Here is an 18,674-nt window from a genome sequence, read left to right as displayed (position 1 = left end):
AGTCTCTATGGTTAATAGTGCTGCGTCTGCAGAAACCTGTGAGAGTTATATTTTGGGAAGTCTGAGGTACCTGTAAATGTATCTCATTCACAGGGGCATAGAGCAAGGCCAAAAGTAAACCTACCATTATATGAGGCAAACTTTCCTGCTTGAAAAGAATTACATCTAAATAATTATAGATATATAATAGAGTTGACTATCACATTGGCTGTAATGTGGTGAGTTTGAGGTGAATGTTGACAGTGAGTTGTTTTTTTCTGAAGTGTATGACTTACATATCTATACATGTGTATTTTGAAACTTTTAAGCAGTGGTTTACATGAGTACAAAAAGACTGTTACCTTTCATGTGAAAACAATTTCTACTTTCTAAATTTCTAAATTTTCTACTCTTGCCTCAGGTTATGGAAGAGTTAGAGAAGATGATGAGGATAGTGATGATGATGGGTCAGATGAAGAAATAGATGAATCTTTGGTAAGTATCCCATTTGTGGAAGGAGAGAGGACGGTGTGGGGAAAGCTCAAAGAGAAGCCAGTAACTAGTTTTCCTAACTTGTGTGTTTTTTGTTTTTGCTTTGTTCAGGCTGCTCAATTCTTAAATTCAGGGAATGTGAGACATAGATTGCAGTTCTACATTGGGGATCACTTGCTACCATATAATATGACTGTGTATCAAGCAGTTAAGCTGTACAGTTTGCAGGCTGAGGAGGAGCGGGAATCTACTGATGATGAAAGCAACCCATTAGGAAGAGCTGGGATTTGGACAAAAACACATACCATTTGGTAAGTTTGCTAGAGAAGGGACAGCTTCTCCAGTCTGAAATTGATGTACGTGTAAGTAAAATTAATGTTACTCATTTCCTTGTGAGTCTCTTATCTTTCTGCTTTTAACTGTCACAGAAGTAAATTTACAGTAATTTAATCAACTAAGTTCTACAACTGTTGTTGTTTCCATGCAAGTAAAAACACAAACAAACAAAAACATCTTAACCTTAATTACATTTTAGGTACAAACCTGTACGTGAGGATGAAGATGGTAACAAAGATTGTGTTGGGGGTAAAAGAGGAAGAGCTCAGACTGCTCCCACGAAAACCTCACCTAGGAATTCTAAAAAGCATGATGAATTGTGGCACGGTGAGTGTGTTGCTGAGGTAATATTCCTGTGAAATTTCTGGAAGAATGGGGAGGAGGAGTGTTAGACACTTTTTTAAAGCATAAGAAGTTTATTTTAAAACATAAGTGAGCATATATTAATGTGTATATTAAAACTAAAAGTAAGATCTATTTGAATTGCCTAGTGTTGGTAGAGTGAATGCTATATAAGTGACTAAAAGCTACTTAAATGTCTTCTAAATAAATCTTGAACATGTTTAACTAATGTCTTGATAACAATTTTTCTTCTCTCCTGCTAGATGGTGTATGCCCTTCGGTATTGAATCCTTTAGAAGTTTACCTCATATCTACTCCTCCTGAAAACATAACATTTGAAGATCCTTCATTAGATGTTATTCTTCTTTTGAGAGTTTTACATGCTATCAGTCGATACTGGTATTATTTGTATGATGTGAGTAGAGCACTTCTTAAAATCTTTTTCATACTTGGTATAAATAATTGTCCAGAAATCCATAAAATGTGCCACTTAACCCTCAATCAACAAAAAAAAGTATGATGAAAGCTGTGTTTTCTTATGGCCAGCCATATCTTCTTTAAAGTGTATTTGAACACCCTTTGTTTTTTTTCTTCCTTAAATTCAAATGGTAACATTATTCCTGAAAAGAAAGACTGAGCAGGCTTCTACTGTAAGTTCTTTCAGGAGTCAGACTTTGCATGACCAAACAGTGAAAACTTTTTTTCCTGTGATCAAAAAAACAAAAAGACTTGTTTGTTTTTCTTTAATTAGAAATGTTTTTCTTTAATTATTACAGAATGCAATATGCAAGGAGATTATTCCAACGTCAGAATTTATCAACAGTAAACTGACAGCAAAAGCAAACAGACAGCTTCAAGATCCGCTGGTAATTATGACAGGAAATATACCAACTTGGCTGACAGAACTTGGAAAAACATGGTATGAGTGACTTACCATATAACATTTCTAATCTGACTTCATTAGGCCTCTTAGCTGTGCAGCCTGAATACAGTATGTTACAATTTTGAAAGTACTATGTGAAGTAAAAGTAACAGAAATCTTGCAAGTTACATAGGCACACTTGGATGAATGTTAATACCTTACACCTATGCTACCTAATTTAAACTAAATGCAGAGGTTTGGACAACTTGTCTTTTACAAATACAGAAGCTCAAGCCACATTCTTGAGCTCTTCTGTAAATTAGATTTACTAACTGTAAAACAGGCTTGAGCAAATAAAGGAAAGCTATACAGGCTTTGCATAGCCATGGCATTTGAGAATGAGTTACTTTTTTCTAGAATTTAAATTTTTTCTAGGTTCTTCTAAAAATTCTGTATTAATATTAATTCTGTATTAATATTTGATCTCTAGACTTGGTCGTGGGCGTCACCACAAAACCATTTCAGAGGTTGCTTTTAACAGTATCTAATAAAGCTTTAGCTTCAGGCATACTGCATTTCTTCTAGCCATAAATGGTTGTTGAATCCCAGCTAATTAATCCAATGCTCTTTGCAGCCCATTTTTCTTTCCATTTGATACCCGACAAATGCTGTTTTATGTAACTGCTTTTGATCGTGATCGAGCCATGCAAAGACTACTGGATACTAATCCAGAAATCAATCAATCAGATTCTCAGGATAGCAGAGTGGCACCACGACTGGACAGGAAAAAAGTAGGTATATGTGTTTTTGTAAAATGGAATGTGTGATTTGTTTGTTGCTGTTAAGGATATAATTAAAGCAAATTTATTTTAAAACATCACTTCTGATAGCTTACAGATGAAGAGGAGGCTTGCTTTCATTCATGTAAAAGTCCCCAAGTAGAAAGCACAGTGTCTTCTAGGTATCTGCCATTAGATGGCAGAAGGGGTCGGAGTATACTTCATGTTGCATTTTCACATCCTCCTTAATTTAGAGCTGTATTCTTTATAGCTTCTGAAACTATATAGCAAGAATTAACTTCAAGCTTTAAGTTTGATTAGAGGTATTTCTTTACATTTGTTTGTAAACTGATTTGCTTCAGATAGAAGTCTGGAATACTTCTGGCAATAGGATGTAGGGGCAACATTATATGAATAAATGGAAACACCATCCTTATATTCTGGGACAGTAATGTCACAACATGGTGAAATTATGCTGTGACTGCTTAAAATTGAGGGAGTCTTGGTAGGTACTCTCAACCTTGAGTATGGAGATGTTATTTTAATTTGATATCTGCTATATAGTATAGATCTGCATGGTTGTGAGTACTTTTGGAAGAAAAGAGAGGTGAGAATCTAGCTTAACTAGACCATTGTTTCCACCGTGTAGGAATCCCAGTGGTGTGTGGTTGTTTTTTTAAACCTGCCACTTACTCTACTAGGGAATATGTGAGGGCAGGATAGAAACGTTACCTTAGGTTGTTGAATCTGGGCATCTCTAGCCTGTTTTCTCTTAACCCCATGTTAGTTTAAGGTAGTTAACATTCCATAATACACTTCTTTACTAACTTGTAGTCCTTCTGCCAGATTCTTAGCAGGAGTAATAAGTACCTGTTAGGTTATGCAGATATAACTGTAAGATATTCTAATTTTAAATGGAACACTTTATTGCTTGCCAGTTTTGATATAGGAGAAATGATCATTTTATTCAAGTATTTCAGAATTGTTCAATTATGGAACTGTTAGAATGGGGTGGAAAAGCTTGCTTAACCAACGTTTTCCTATTGTTAACTGCCTTGGGAACTGGGGCTTACAGACATAATTTCACTACTTAAAACTTCTTTAATGTGTAGCGCACTGTGAACAGAGATGAGCTGTTGAAACAGGCAGAATCTGTGATGCAGGATCTAGGCAGTTCAAGAGCCATGTTGGAAATCCAGTATGAGAATGAAGTAAGTAATGTCAATGCAGTCTAATTTAACTCCTTTTTAATGAAGACTAATAAAAAGCTACAACTTTCCTAGAATGACCTAGTCAGACTCTCGATCCTTCCCACTGCTGTTCTGCAAAATTCTTAATTATCTCTCCTTCATTTGGTTATAATTTTTAGTTGCTAGAAGAAACTTTCTGACCTGTTGTACTACATTTCATAATCGCTTATTCTGAAGAATCTATTCTAACTTGAGGTGAAGCTGCATTTTTTTTATAGTATGATCATTAGGTGGCTAATACCTCTTCCTGTTACTTTTATTCTATTATCCACTCTATGTGATCTTTCTAAGCTTGTTTTGTAAATTGTTTTGTAAATGTTGTTAGTGTAGTTATACTCTGGAGGTTCTTTTGCAGCATAGTCTTATAGCTCATCGTGTGTTACATTTCTTAGAGTAAGAAAGAATTTAGATATTCAAACTGATAATAATGGACTCTTATTTACTTACTTATTTTTCTCCCCTTGCCTCTTCCCTTCCCTCCCCCGCATTCTGCTTTCTCCTCTGAAGGTTGGCACAGGCCTGGGCCCTACACTAGAGTTCTATGCACTTGTATCTCAGGAACTACAGAGAGCAGACTTAGGCCTTTGGAGGGGAGAAGAAGTAACTTTAGCCAATCCAAAAGGTAAATGTTTTACTACCTCTGAACTATCAACTTTGTTCTGATATTGATTCAGAGTCTACAAATTTTAATTTTACTATGTGTTTTAGGCTGTAAAAACACACTGGGGATCTGGTTCATGTCTGTAAATATCTGAAGTGTGAGAGGCAAAGGGACGAGGCTGGACTTTTCTCACCAGTGTGTGGTGATAGGACGAGGAGAAATGGTCACAGGCTGATGCTTAGGAAGTTCCACACAAATCTGTGTGGGAACTGCTTCACAGTGCAGTGATGGAGCACTGGCACAGGCTGAACAGAGAGGTGGTGGAGTCTCTTCTGGGGACATTCAAGACCCACTTGGATGCCCATCTGTGCAACCTGGGCTAGGGAACTGCTTTGGCCTCGATGATCTCTAGAGGTCCTTTCCAACCCCTACAATTCAGTGATAATTGTGGTAGCTTCTTGGCCAGGATGAAACTAGCAGTGTGCATGTTGAACTCATTTCCCTTTCTCTCCCCTCCTCTTCCTCACTAGGAAGCCAGGAAGGTACCAAGTATATTCAGAATCTGCAAGGCCTTTTTGCACTTCCTTTTGGTAGAACAGCCAAGCCTGCTCACATTGCAAAAGTTAAAATGAAGTTCCGTTTTCTTGGAAAATTAATGGCTAAGGCAATCATGGATTTTAGACTGGTGAGTTTAAAACAGAAAATGTGATCCTAAAGGGTTGAAGTGGGAAGTATGTTTTTTTAACTGGAGAGAAAAATGTAGCATTGCAATTGCAAGGAAGTATTTCTAGCTCTAGTAGATTAGGTGGAGAAGTGCAGTTGAACTTATTAATGGGAAAAAGGTAGTGCATGTTGAAGAGCCTTACAGTGACTTGTAAGACAATGAGGAAGGGATGAGGAAATGTCAGCTACGTGTTGTAGTCTTTCTGGTCCTATATAAGAGTCACTTTGGAATCAGTAATATACTGCCTGGTAACTTGCTGGATGATCTGATGCATGTGCTCTAAGTAGTCAGATCTGTTTGCTCAGAGGTAAACATCTTGGGTAAAAACACTGCTTTGGTATGTGAGAGAGCTATGAATTATTAAATAATTCTAGGTGTAGTCAAGAGAGAGTAATGGAAAAGTGGTATTTTTAAAGACTAACTGTTTGGTACTGGATGTTTTGATTCACAGGTGGACCTCCCTCTTGGACTTCCTTTTTATAAATGGATGTTACGCCAGGAAACTTCTTTGACATCACATGACTTGTTCAGTATTGATCCGGTAGTAGCCAAATCAATATATCACCTTGAAGATATTGTAAGGCAAAAGAAAAGACTTGAGCAGGACAAAACACAGGTAGGGAAGGAAGAGTACATCTTTGCATACACTTGGATTTTGTAGCACACAAATGTGTGTATGATAATGCTGAGTACTAAGAATCTTAAAAAAAAAAACTAAAAAGTTTACTAAAAATACTTTTAATACTTTTAATACTTACTTAAAAATACTAAAAATCTTAAAAAAAATACGTTTATGTAAAGGAACAGTTTTAATATTACTGATTCAGTGGCTTGTAATTATCGTAGAACTGAGTTAGAAAGGGCTATTGAAGGTCATCTGATGCAATTCCCATGCAGTGAACAGGAGCATTTACAGCCAGATTAGGCTTGATCTATTCTGCCTAATAGCTTCTAACATTAGAAATTTATTACAGAAATCTTTTAAGTTAAGGAGGTTAGAAATGACTAAAACTGAGGGATTGTGTAAGGTAACTTCTGGTTCACTTTGAAAAGACTAACCAGCTTTAACACTGGGGGGAGAAGGGCTGTTTTTTTTTTTGTATGTTGACTTGGATTCATTAGTTGGTTTAATCAGTCTTTCAGACTGTCTTAATTTTTTTCTTTGCTGAAAGAGCTGTATGTAGATCTGATGTATGGACATGGAGTGATTTCCAAGTTATTTTACATGAACAGTGGAATCTTAATTTCTTCTTTCAGTGCTAACTATAAATAGTAATGCTCTTTTATAGTGATAACGATTTTTGGCGCACATGTTCCTTTCTAGCATCCAATGTCAGTATGTTTAGGTGTCAATAACCTAATTTACATTCTTGATGCACCTGCTCTGTTACAAGTGAAGTTACAGCAAACTTGTGGGCCTCTGTTTTCTCTTCATCTCACTGTCTCACTCTTTCCCCTTCATCACCACTTTTAGTTTACCAGCAAGTTAAAGAAACCTGATGGATACAAGCTGAAAAATGTCAGTATGTATGCCAAATATGAATGCTGTTCAGTATTCTAAGGAAAAAGCACAGCCAAGAGCTCTAACTTGCTACACATCTCATTCTTCTGCAGCAGCATTCCTAAATTAAAAAAAAAAAGTGCAGTCAAAGTAATTCCAGAATTGATAGATTTATTGAGATAATTTATTTGGTTTGTCTTGGCTTACTGTTATGTTTAAAATATAGAGGAAAGCAAGGAATACTGTAGTACAGTAACAGCAACATTCTTATAGAAATACTGGTTGAAACTATTTTAGAAGGCATGACTTCTTGGTAACTTTACATGAATAAGTTGTTCTCACTGATTTTTCTTTTTCTTTTTTAGACCAAAGAAAGTCTACAGTATGCATTGGAAACTCTGACTATGAATGGCTGCTCAGTGGAGGATCTAGGGCTGGATTTCACACTTCCTGGTTTTCCTAATATAGAACTGAAAAAAGGGGGAAAAGACACACCTGTCACCATCCACAATTTAGAGGAGTACCTCAGAGTATGTAGAAAGCAAAGCTGGAACTGCAAAGTTTTTATTTTAATTCTTCCTCACCTTTATTTCCAGCAGTTTATTTCTGTATGTAGTTCAGTTCATTTTTTTTGTGAACTGGGAGCAGCAATAATTTTGACTGCCACTGTTCTGTACTAGTACAAAACAAACTCACCCACCATAAAGTCCAGCTTTTTGAGTCCTAGTCAAACATATCTTGCTTGAAAGTTCTGTGGCTTAGAAGTCTTTTTCATGTATAATGGATGTTTACAAATGTGCTTTTTTGGATAAGTATTGTAGTAAATGGTTTAATTTGAATTGTGGACTTTCAGAGCTTTAATCTCTTGAAAGAGATTTAATTTGCTTTAAAATATGTTGTTGATCAGAGAGTCAGTTTAACCAGCTATTTCAAGTTCTAAGTATTAGCGTTGTTTTTATCAAGCATAAAAAGTGAGTTGTTCAAACTTGCCCTAAGTTGCACATGTAGGGTCTTCTAGTTACAATTTTTGAACTCCAAATCTAACTAATTAAACTTCCTAATCTACAGCGACAGGCTGTGTAAGAGGTTCTCTGCAGCTATTGCACTACACTTGCACATAGGCAGCAGTACAAGCTTGTGAAGTAAGGCAAGTTGAGACCATGCTGTAGAGTAAGCTCAGTGAATTCATGCTCAAACGTCTCTTCAGCTGCACTGAGTATATATGACTAGACTTAGCTGGAGTTTTTTCTGTAGCTGTAGTCTCCTGTACAGTTGTGACCGTTCTGCACTTTATTTTTTTCAAATAACGTTTTTGATTCCTTTGCAGTTGGTCATATTCTGGGCACTGAATGAAGGTGTTGCCAGACAGTTCGACTCTTTCAGGGATGGGTTTGAATCGGTCTTCCCCCTCAGTCATCTTCAGTACTTCTATCCTGAGGAGGTTGGTAAACGTGTTCTTAAAGGATGTTTTATAACATTATTGCCATACGTGTATGCAATGGATTTGTCTCAACACAAGCATTTGTTGGAAAGTAGTAGAACAGCCTTGCAAATTGCATATTTAAATATTTGAGATTTCTAGGTTCAGTGGTCAGTCTTTATTATGAAAAATGCAGTTTTCTTGGAAGTTGAGTATATCTAGCTTTTCTCAGAAAAAGGCTTCTGTTTACATATACTTGTTCTATACTGCTATGGAAACTTTGGTTCCTTTTATTGCAGTACCTCTTAATGGCTATAGGTGCATGTGTGGAGTTAAAGAACAGGATGGTTGGTCGTGGTGCCTTTTTTTCACCCCCCATCACATTAACTTTCCTTTAAAATTCTTATGCTCTTAAATAGACTGAATGAGACACAACTAGGACTGTGTGGACAAGAAAATAATTTTTTAGCATTTTGTCTTTGAGGAGTATATTTGAAATTTATGCTACCACAGGTTTGTCTGTCTTCATCAACTCACGCTTCAGGAAGAAATGCACGCTCTAAAACTTTCAGCCAAGCCTTCATGTAAAATCTTTGTTCTTGATGCTTTGCATTGTGAGGTTTTTTTGGAGCCTAGATCTGCAGCTTGCTAGTAGTGATTCTTTACAACTCTTGGTACCACTTCAAAGAAGTACTGCTGTTTTTCTCTGTAACAGATGTAAAGCTTCTGAAAAACTAAATTCTTTGTGACGTGCCTTACTCAAGCTTCTCCTTTTTAAAGTACACATGACACATGGAATTCTTCTCATTGTTTGAGTTTAATGCCTGATTTGTGATTGAAAATTTTTAAATATTAATGATTTTTCATTGCAAATACAGTTGACAAATAAGCAGTAGGAGTAGTGCAAGTCGTAACTTATCACAGAACTGCAGGGCTGGAAGGGACCTCTAGAGATTATCTAGTCCACCCCTTGCCAAAGCAGGCTTTCCAGACCAGCCCACACAGGTAGGTGTCCAGGTATGCCCCAGACGTCTCTAGAGGAGACCCCTTAAACCTCCCTTGGCATCCTGTTCAAGTGATATCTCATCTTTAATAGGACAAACATGAGTGAAGTTCTGTTGCTGATTATCAAGCAATTTGAACCTTTTTACAAACCCTTCTGAAGCGATTGTAAAGAACTTAGCATAGAAGAACATCTGTAGAAGCTTTCAGTGTTTTGGCTATAGCCTGTCAACTGCCTAAGTGCATAGGAAGAACAGGTGTGCAGTAAGCTGAAGTAAAACAAAAGCAACAAGAAAAGTGCAAACACACCACCCTTAGTCCCTCAAGAAAAACATAAACCAAGAATTAACCCAACAGTTCTGCTGACAGAAACACACCTAATATTTGTTTTTTCTTTGTAGAATTTTTAAAAACAAACAGAATGATTGTAAATACTCTGTTCTTCCCATTCCCCTATATGTCAGTGAACTTGCAAAGTACATTGAGAATGTTAAGGTGGTTTGGCAGATTTCTGTTCCCAGTATAAATTACTTGGAGAGCTGTCTGTTCTGAGGTGTGTGCCGCGCAAGATGTGGTGGTGCAGGGGCAGATTCAGCAAATGAGGTTGACATTGGGCTTGAAGCATTGCGTTCGAAGACTAGGGGTGGGAGGGGGGAAATAGTTTGGTTGGCTGATATGTTTTTGTAGCAAGCTATTCCAGAAAGTAGAATACTTTTTTTTTACTACTGTAATAGCTATTAGAACAGACATTACTAACTCCACATTGATTTCTAAAGGGAAAAATCTTTTTTTCTTAAATTTTATAGTTGGAGCAGCTCTTATGTGGTAGCAAAACAGACACATGGGATGCCAAGACCTTAATGGAATGTTGCAGGCCAGATCACGGTTATACACATGACAGGTAAAATGAAGTTAGTCTTTTTTTAAATCTAAATATACATATATTTTTTGTATATGTATAAATTATCCCATAAACAATGGGAATTATGAAATGTTTGAAAGTATGTATATAAACATGAATCTAGTGTAATTGTTTTCACTGTAAATAAAAGTTCTTTTTTTTCCCTTCTTAGTCGAGCAGTGAAGTATCTCTTTGAAATTCTCAGTAGCTTTGATAGTGAGCAGCAGAGACTGTTTCTTCAGTTTGTGACTGGTAGTCCCAGGCTGCCAGTAGGAGGTAGGTTTTGTTTTACTATACATGAAATCAGAATGACTCGTGTTTCAGAATGAGTGGATTACTTGAGTAAAGGCGAAATAAAATAATTGCTTATTTTACAGCTTTGTATGTTTGCTGTTTCTTCTTTTTTAATTGTTTGAATAGATGCAGGTGGTAGAATTATGTCATGAATTTTGCATTCATCTCATCAGTACATTTGAGCAACTCTTTCCTGGTTGCCAGATAACCTCCTGGAGGGCAAGAATAATTCAGACTTCCTCAAAACAAACCTGAAAGTTTGTAGTACTGTGTTTCTTCGGTAAGAGGTGTATATTTTAAGTTACAATGACAACAAAATGATGCATTACTTCTTGTAAACGTTTTTTCCTAACAAAGAAACAGTACTGGCATAATGGTAAACTTCTATTACTCCTCTTCTGGATTTCAGAATTTAGACAAGGGGCATTGAGGAGAATACACATGAGGAATTTACTGTCTTTGCTAGGGATCATTAGAGGGTACCTTTTGCCACCCTTCTGGCTGGATGTTTTGCAAGTAAAAGCAATCTGTGTCTCCATTACCTCTGCTTTTTCTACTGAAAGGAAGAATTTGTTACATGAAGGTTGATTTTGAAGAAAGAGTAGTTTTTTGGGCAAGAGAGTGCAGACAGGATTAAGGGTTGCAAGTATAAAAACCTTAGCTGGAGAAAATGAGATACAACAGTCATAAATAACTTCTGATAATCTTAGGAACTGCATGTAGAAATAACGTGTAGTGTTTTTAACACAAATGCCACCACTAAAAATAGAGGTGCCTCATTTATTTTTGTTCCCCAATTAATACTGGGAAGCTCATCTTCAGAAAGGATTATTGGCTTGATCTCTGGCCTTGTTAAGCCCAGTTCCTGAGAACTCGGTTGTATGATCTGTGCTTTTGTTGCTGTCATTCTGAATCTCTTCTCTTGTTAATAGGCTTCCGAAGTTTGAATCCTCCGCTGACAATTGTACGGAAGACATTTGAGTCTACAGAGAATCCAGATGACTTCTTGCCCTCAGTAATGACTTGTGTGAACTATCTGAAATTGCCGGACTATTCAACCATTGAGATAATGCGTGAAAAACTCTTGATAGCTGCAAGAGAAGGGCAGCAGTCATTCCATCTTTCCTGATCACAATGAAAAATGCAATGTCTGCCTGTTACAGCAAAAGAGAAACTCATGATTCTTTTCTAAATATATCACCTGAGTCAAGGAAACGTGTTACGCCTTCTTGTTGTAGAAAAACGGCTTGCAGATTATAAACAAAGACACTTGGTTGATATTCATTAAAAGCCCCTATGGACTAAAAATGTTCAGGCCCTAAAAAGTTGTTGTGACAAAGTTTCTTTAGCAAGTTCTTGTTTAAATTATCATTTATTTGACGAGTGAAGTTTTTAACTTGCTTTGCTGTGTGAAATTTAAAAAGGGATGTTTTTCCAGGCTGGAACAATAAATGTCGCTGTGCAGTTTAATACTGGGCTGTGTGTATCCATCTAGCTGAAGTCTGAAATTTTTCCTCCAAAGACAACTTTTGTACATAAGTACAGAAATTAAAATACACCATGTATTTGACAAATCTAGTTTAGTAGACTAGTTCTGTGTACCCTCACCTCCTCTGATTTTACCCATCCTCATGTACTGTCTGATGTGCAATTCACTTGGTTCTTTTGTGTGCAACATTCGACAATTGTTATGTTTTGGTTCGCATGAGCATTTAATTGCTTCATGCCTCTTTCTCTAAGATAATTTAAATTTTACTGAAATCAAATATATATTGTCAATATAATTCAGCCTTTGTAACTAGGTAGAACCTTTCTTATAGCATAGTTTCTGTAGTGGTAGGATGTACTGGTGGAAGTCTTCACCAGTCGGCGCTCTAGAGCTGTTTACACAGTGATTCAGGCAGCAGAGGCCTCTTAACTAGAGGCTGGGAAGAATTTCATGTAGTTTAAGTCCCGACAGTTTGGGCTGGCCAGTGTGTATTGTGGTAAGGCCAGAGCATTTTGAATCGATGTAAAGTTTTTTTTAAAGACAAAGTAATTGTTTCATTCCCTGTTTGAGTAAACAAATTTCTTGTTCTTGATCTAAGTTCCGGATTACTTTTGTAGTTTTTTTTCTCCCCTCAGTGCTAGCTTGGAACAAACAGTTCAGCCTTTGTCTTTTGACACAGATAAAGCACCTGTAAGCAATGCTCTGTCCAACTGTTTTATGTGCTGATTTCTCAAATCTGCAATAATTTACTTCATCAGGTTAATGTTTTTACCTGAATATAAATAAAAAAGTTTGCTTCACCTTTTTGTTCATAGTTTTGTACTGTATGCATAAAGTTCAATTGTGTAAATTACTGTAATGCAAGTAAATCATCCTAAATCTACTAGGCTAACAGCCTGCAACCTGTGGATGATTTGCTGTTAAAAACAAGATCTTTTAAGACCTCCAACGTAGAGGGAAATTTTTTTTCTCCTGTTTCTGGGTTCAAAAAATGGGCAATTACATATCATCCTGCGATGCACCTGCTATGTAGCCCATCTCTATGACAATGTGATAGTTAATTACTTTTATTCAACTTTGAGAAATCAAAATTCATTTCAGTGCTTAGCAATTGTTAAATTCTGGTCAATCAGGCTAGCATTTCCCCTAAACTAACAATAACAGGTTTTCTTTTATCTAGCTGAACAACTTGTACTTTGAGAATATGTATCTCAATCCATGTAACGGACATTCTTACAGTGAACATTCACAGAATTACATGTGGTTGCTCGTACCAGTGCAACTGAGATGTAATGCAAATCTGTCATGAGCATGAGTAGAATGTGAAATCCTTGCACGAAGAACCAGACACCTGAACAGTTTCTTCTATGCTATTAAAACAAAGAAGGCGCTTCACACTGTTCACACAATGGTAGTGCACAGTGCGGCATAGTTTTCATAAAACTTCAAGGCAGTGTTTAAACTATGGACTGGTGTTTAAACTGTTCTGATAACTTGATCAAACTGAGCACAAAGAAGTGTTTATAGTGTTGGATAGCAATTTGTTCATTTTTTTAAGGTTCTATATTTTAAAAAAACTGACTTTTGTGTAAAAAAAAAAAAAAAGCTAATATTTTGTATTAAAATATCATGTGTATTGATATTTTTTTACCCCTGTTGTCTCCCTCTAGAATTTGGCTTTCATCGACTTTGAGGTGTTTTCAAATTTGACATAAAGCCACTTGTGTAACTGTTTCACTGGGACAATAAGTTGTTGGTTGCCTGTTTTAAAAGGAAGGAGAAAAATAGTACCTCCAATGGCAAGTGATGGTGGTTGTTGTCCTGGCTGTCATTTGCAGTACAGGCCAGGGAGGTAGCTGGCCTGAAAAATGAATTTAAACCTTTTTAGGTTACACTTTCTTCCCACTGCTCGGGCAGCTTTTAGTGTGTGGCTTTAAAGGTAGCAGGTTATAGGGATGAAGAGTTAGGTTGCGTGACTGCACTACTTCCTGAGCAGAGATGTCATAACTGCAAGTGGAGAAACCAGCAGAGGGGTGGGGCAGGGTGTTACACGTTACCTCTTTTCAGAAACTTCAAGGGAGAATTTTGCTAAAATTGACTGTAGATGTGCTCTGATGCCTGCTATGGACTGTAGGCCTCAAGAATATGTCATCATTTTAGGGATGAACTGGTTTGTCAGATGGAAGTCTTAGTGCTTAGAATTGAGACTTTTTCTTAACGTGATAAAGTTCAACTGGTTTTGGAGAACAATGCATCAGTTGCTGAGTTGCATGAGTCTGACATTCTTCAGAATGATTTTATTGCTGCTGTCGTTAATTCATGAGGAAAGTGCCATATGAGCTGAGACTGGGCAAAATTGAGCAGTGTGTTTTCTTTCTGTGAGGAACAATTAGTGCTATGTCTGAAATAAAATCAGGAAGTTACAGTAAAACTTTAAAATTTGTAGAAAGTACAAGAATTAGCTCCAAGCATTACTAAAATTGCCATGCCTGGTGCCGAACTTGATCAGGTGGGACAACTTCACACGCAGACTGCTTGCATGATGTAATTGGTGAGGATCTCCCTGCAAGAGAAACTCTCAGCCAGATGTCTTTTCTATCTCTGTTAAGAGTTTTCCTCAGCTGCAAAGGTAGGTGCCTTGGACATGACTGACATTCCAAGTGCCCGGGTCACTTGTGATTCTCCGCAGTGGGAGGAGGTAGGTATGCCACCTGCTGAGTTCCTGGGCCCTGTCCCACCTGTTGTCAGCAACCTGTCTTCAAATATGTAATAACGGTTTCCATCCTATAAGAAAGAAAAATCATGTCTAAAGACAAATTAGTGAAGGAAAAAGTCAGATTTGCTGACACTACAATAAAAATTTTGGAAGGGTCAAAAGCTCGTACTTCTAGTTGGGCCTTTTTAAGGCTTGCAGTATCTTGTATTTTTTTCCTCTTTTTTCCTTGTTTCTTGAAGGCTTGAGCCACACAACCTCTGTGCTATGTATACTGAGTCCTAGCCAAAGTTCTTTCTGTGTTGTCAGAAGCAATGTGCTTTCAACGTTGAGAGTTTGCTGTTTCTCTGCTATAACTCCCTGATTTTTGACAGACCTGCTCAGCTTAGTGGTTGGTTGCCCCAAGAGTAGTAGGAATAGCCACCTCTATGCAGTGCTCCACCAGCAGAATGGTAAATGGCACACTCCAGCTTTTCAACCAAGCATTGTGTATTGATCAGCTAGGAAACAAATGTCACAGTTCTACTGTTTGAGCTCAAAGACTTTCAGTGGGCTGGTGTAGAATCTGGCTTTATAGAAATACTGTCTTCTGATACTGAAATGTGTGTGTATTAAGTGGGCATCTTTTGGGGGTAGATGGAGGGGGAACTGGTTTGGGGACTTTTCCTTTGCTCTGTGCACTTGGATTGTGAAATCTTGAACCATAAGTGCAAGTAAGCAGTGTGTGTGTGCATGTATGTGTGAAACAACAAACATGGATCCAGTATTTTACTAGGATAAAGAAGTCCAGATCTTGAAGCCATAGCGTTGTAGCAACTTTCAAAACAAGGAAAGCCTAGAAAAAACAAACCTGAGGGGAGTTGAAAGTTGAGTCCCTCTCTCCCACTTAAAAAGGTGACAAGAGGAATTCCAACTCCTGTAACATCTTAATCGTCTTAAAGTTAAGAAGAAAAGTGTCCAACTTAAGCTGTAAGTAGTAGGGGAGGTGGGAGGAGGCAACAAGTGTAAAGATTTCTTCCTGCCCCCCTTATATTTCCCCTGCTTTTAATACTAGGCTGTGGCTATTGTTGAGCCCTCATTAAAAACAGCAGGTAGGTAAAGACTGCGAGGACTTTAATAGACTGCATTTCCTGACTTTATTTGTTTATTGAGAATACAAATGGAGATCTGAGAATGTTCCCATTCCTTAAGGTAAACTTAAACACCATCATCTCGTATACTGAAAGCCAGTATAATGAAGTTATCTAAATGGTTCTTTCACTTTCACATGAAAGAAAGATAAGATCATAAGATTTTGTTACCTGTTGGATGGCACTCCAGGCTGCTACCTGCTTTTAAATGTCCTCAGCGTGGGATTCTATGAGAAAGCAATGAGTTTTTAGATTCCTACCCTCATATGCAAAATTACTGCAATAAGTTAGCAACAAAATTACTGGCAAATATGTAACTGTAAATGACACTTTAATTTAGTGGCATTCAGTTCAGGAGCTAGATATGGAATCATACTTGGCCTTCTTGCAGAGGTCTGTTTTTGAGTTCTTTAGTTCCATTGCTGTCTCTTTATCTCCCACACTCCTGCGGCTGTTTCACCTGGTGGATGAGCTTAAATATCGAAAGGATCTGATGTAGTTGTTTCTGATAGCAAGGGTAAATGTCACAGATGCTTAGCAAAGTAAAGCCTGTGTTTTCAGGGAAGACAGTGACCTCAGTGTGCTTTGTAGTCAGTCAGGAAACGGGTTGTAAAAGAAAAAAGAACTCAGACCAGCTAATCTATTTCTGGAACTATGGGGTAGGACTTTTATTTCCCCACCTCCCCTACCAACCTGGTATTGCAGATTATTATTTTTTTCATAAGTGAGACTTGTTAAAAAAAAAAAGTTTTAATTGACCATTTCCTTCCTGCAGTCAGCATTTCCCACAGTCCTATTCTCTGCAGTGTGTTTCTCATACAGCAGTGTTTTAAGTTTTGTTGTCATTTGGTGGCTTAGTATGCTTAATTTACTGATGGTGTTGGTGTTACTAATGACTCAGGTTTCACACATTTGTTGTCTCTTCGGCATGCAAAGGAGCAAGCCTCATTTAGCAATGCTGAAGGCATAAATGCTATTCAAAATGGGACAGAAGATGGGTGGGAGTGAAGTTATTCAATAGTGAAAATATCCCAGCTTTAGTAACACTGAATTCTGAGACCAGACTTCCAATTTAAGGCCAGCAACGTCACCTTCTTCTCGAAGAGCAGAAATTAGAGATAAAGGAATTGACTCGAGAGCAACACTACTGAAAAGGGCTGAATTCAGGTCAGCAGCGTGCCCTGGCAGCAAAGAAAGGCAATAGCATCCTGTGCTGTGCTCACAGGAGCACAGCTGCTGGATTGAGAGAAGGGATTATCTCCCTCTGCTCCTCATACCCAGAGGTATTGTGCTGACTCCATCCCGAGCTTTTAAAGACCCAACTGGATCAATCTGTTTTACTAAAACGTGTTGCAGTTTCAAAATTAGCTGTCTGTACTTAGAATTTAAAATGAAAACTGCATGCATGCGTTTAACCAAGAATCAGTAAGAAGCTGATGCTCATCAGAAATTGTCTGTTTTGTGCTGCAACAAAATCCTATCAATTTATATTCAATAGAATAAATGTATATACAGAAAGAAACCTTCTAAGTTTTCCAATAAAATGAAGGGAAATTACTAAGGTTTCTGCAGCTGCAAATAGTGAGCCATTTTCAGCTTTATAAGACTGCTTCAATGAACAGATAATTACAGATCTTAATTGATTCTACTTCCCTTAGTTAAAAGGATTTAACTTTCAGAAGTTTATTCTGGCATCTCAGTTGTATTCAGAATTTAGTGAAGTGGTATTTACCAGTGTTCAGGAGTGCTTATGGCTCTGAGTTTCTCTGTCACAGCAGGTAGTTGTCACCTCCAACTTCTTCCAGAACAAGTAGTTAGATGATTTCACAGCAGTTACGGAGACGCCGTAATTCCACATACAGGATTTTCTAGAAAGAGCAGTTCTCACAGGCACTGACTGAAATAGCATCTAGAAATTGCCTGAAAATTGAAAGATTAGGTAAAATTAGGAATGTGTGATGCAAAACACTAGGAAAGTACTGTCCCCTGTATGTAATTCAAATAGGTGGATGATAACAGTAATGCTATATGTGCTTTATGGCCATGGTGATGCTCCAGGTATCTCCAATCATGTTATATAATTAATCTCCTGCTTTACAGTGCTACTGGCTAACTTTTAGCAAGATCCACCTGCAAAAAATACATCAAACAAAAGTTTATCATGTGGTCTCCAGGGTTTTAGCTTTGATCTTGTGGGCAAAGAGATTCAGATGCCATTTGATATCAGGTGCACATTTTTCTGAGGGCGTTGTACATTGCAGCTCTCACAAGTATTTGATATTGGTTTTGACAGCAGCAGGGTGCCTGATTTTGAGTTCATGTGGTGTTAGCAGCCTAGAGCTGAGCTCATGTGAGATTTCCCTTTCTATCGACGGTTGGATCTTTGTTAATGCTCTTTCATAGCAAAATATTTGTAATAAGAATGACAGTGGGGGAAAAACACAAAAACAAAACACAAAAACAATTAATGATAGAACAACACCTTATTGTAGTAAGAATGTATCTGCTCCAGGACTTAACAAAATTGACCCTTGGAGACAGCTCCTGTCTTATGTACAGTCTCTGACAGCACTGATCTCTTAAAATGCAATATTTACTTCTTTAAAAAACACAACTAGGTGACGTACAAGAGAAATTAATAGATATCCAGAACAGGCAGCGTTACAACCAATCCTTCAACATGAATGTGGAACCACTGCTAGTAGTAGAATAAACTAAATAAAAACACTACCAATTTCATATGTTTCTTCTGTTAGTATTGTTATTGTTGCAACATTCATTTTATTACAACTACTGTGTCTCATTTTTGCTTTTCTCTTTATGTTCTTTTGCAGCTCAATGTTTTGTTTTTACTTGTCT

General features: G+C 37.4%; 2 protein-coding genes across 11 annotated transcripts in view; one reads left to right on the top strand and one right to left on the bottom strand.

Annotated features, from left to right (window-relative positions):
- TRIP12 (thyroid hormone receptor interactor 12) overlaps positions 1-12,772 on the top strand; it is a 69,468-nt gene extending 56,696 nt beyond the window's left edge. For all 10 annotated transcript variants that reach the window (XM_065748532.1, XM_065748540.1, XM_065748537.1 and 7 more), the window contains 15 exons: positions 401-474; positions 583-782; positions 1,007-1,134; positions 1,413-1,564; positions 1,926-2,068; positions 2,646-2,802; positions 3,903-4,001; positions 4,548-4,662; positions 5,172-5,326; positions 5,817-5,981; positions 7,232-7,396; positions 8,194-8,307; positions 10,095-10,189; positions 10,362-10,465; positions 11,416-12,772. In XM_065748532.1, coding sequence (XP_065604604.1) covers positions 401-474; positions 583-782; positions 1,007-1,134; positions 1,413-1,564; positions 1,926-2,068; positions 2,646-2,802; positions 3,903-4,001; positions 4,548-4,662; positions 5,172-5,326; positions 5,817-5,981; positions 7,232-7,396; positions 8,194-8,307; positions 10,095-10,189; positions 10,362-10,465; positions 11,416-11,612 — 2,063 coding nt within the window. In that variant the 3' untranslated portion in view covers positions 11,613-12,772. The remainder of the gene's footprint in view (positions 1-400; positions 475-582; positions 783-1,006; positions 1,135-1,412; positions 1,565-1,925; positions 2,069-2,645; positions 2,803-3,902; positions 4,002-4,547; positions 4,663-5,171; positions 5,327-5,816; positions 5,982-7,231; positions 7,397-8,193; positions 8,308-10,094; positions 10,190-10,361; positions 10,466-11,415) is intronic.
- The window catches only part of ZBTB38 (zinc finger and BTB domain containing 38), a 308,794-nt gene that overhangs the window by 145,071 nt on the left and 145,049 nt on the right, over positions 1-18,674 (bottom strand). The window lies entirely within an intron of this gene.

This window comes from Cyrtonyx montezumae, unplaced genomic scaffold, assembly GCF_038088225.1.
Source record: "Cyrtonyx montezumae isolate F1298 unplaced genomic scaffold, pur_monq_1.0 scaffold_5, whole genome shotgun sequence".
NCBI classification, from domain to species: domain Eukaryota; kingdom Metazoa; phylum Chordata; class Aves; order Galliformes; family Odontophoridae; genus Cyrtonyx; species Cyrtonyx montezumae.
This window is presented reverse-complemented; position numbering and strand designations above follow the sequence as displayed.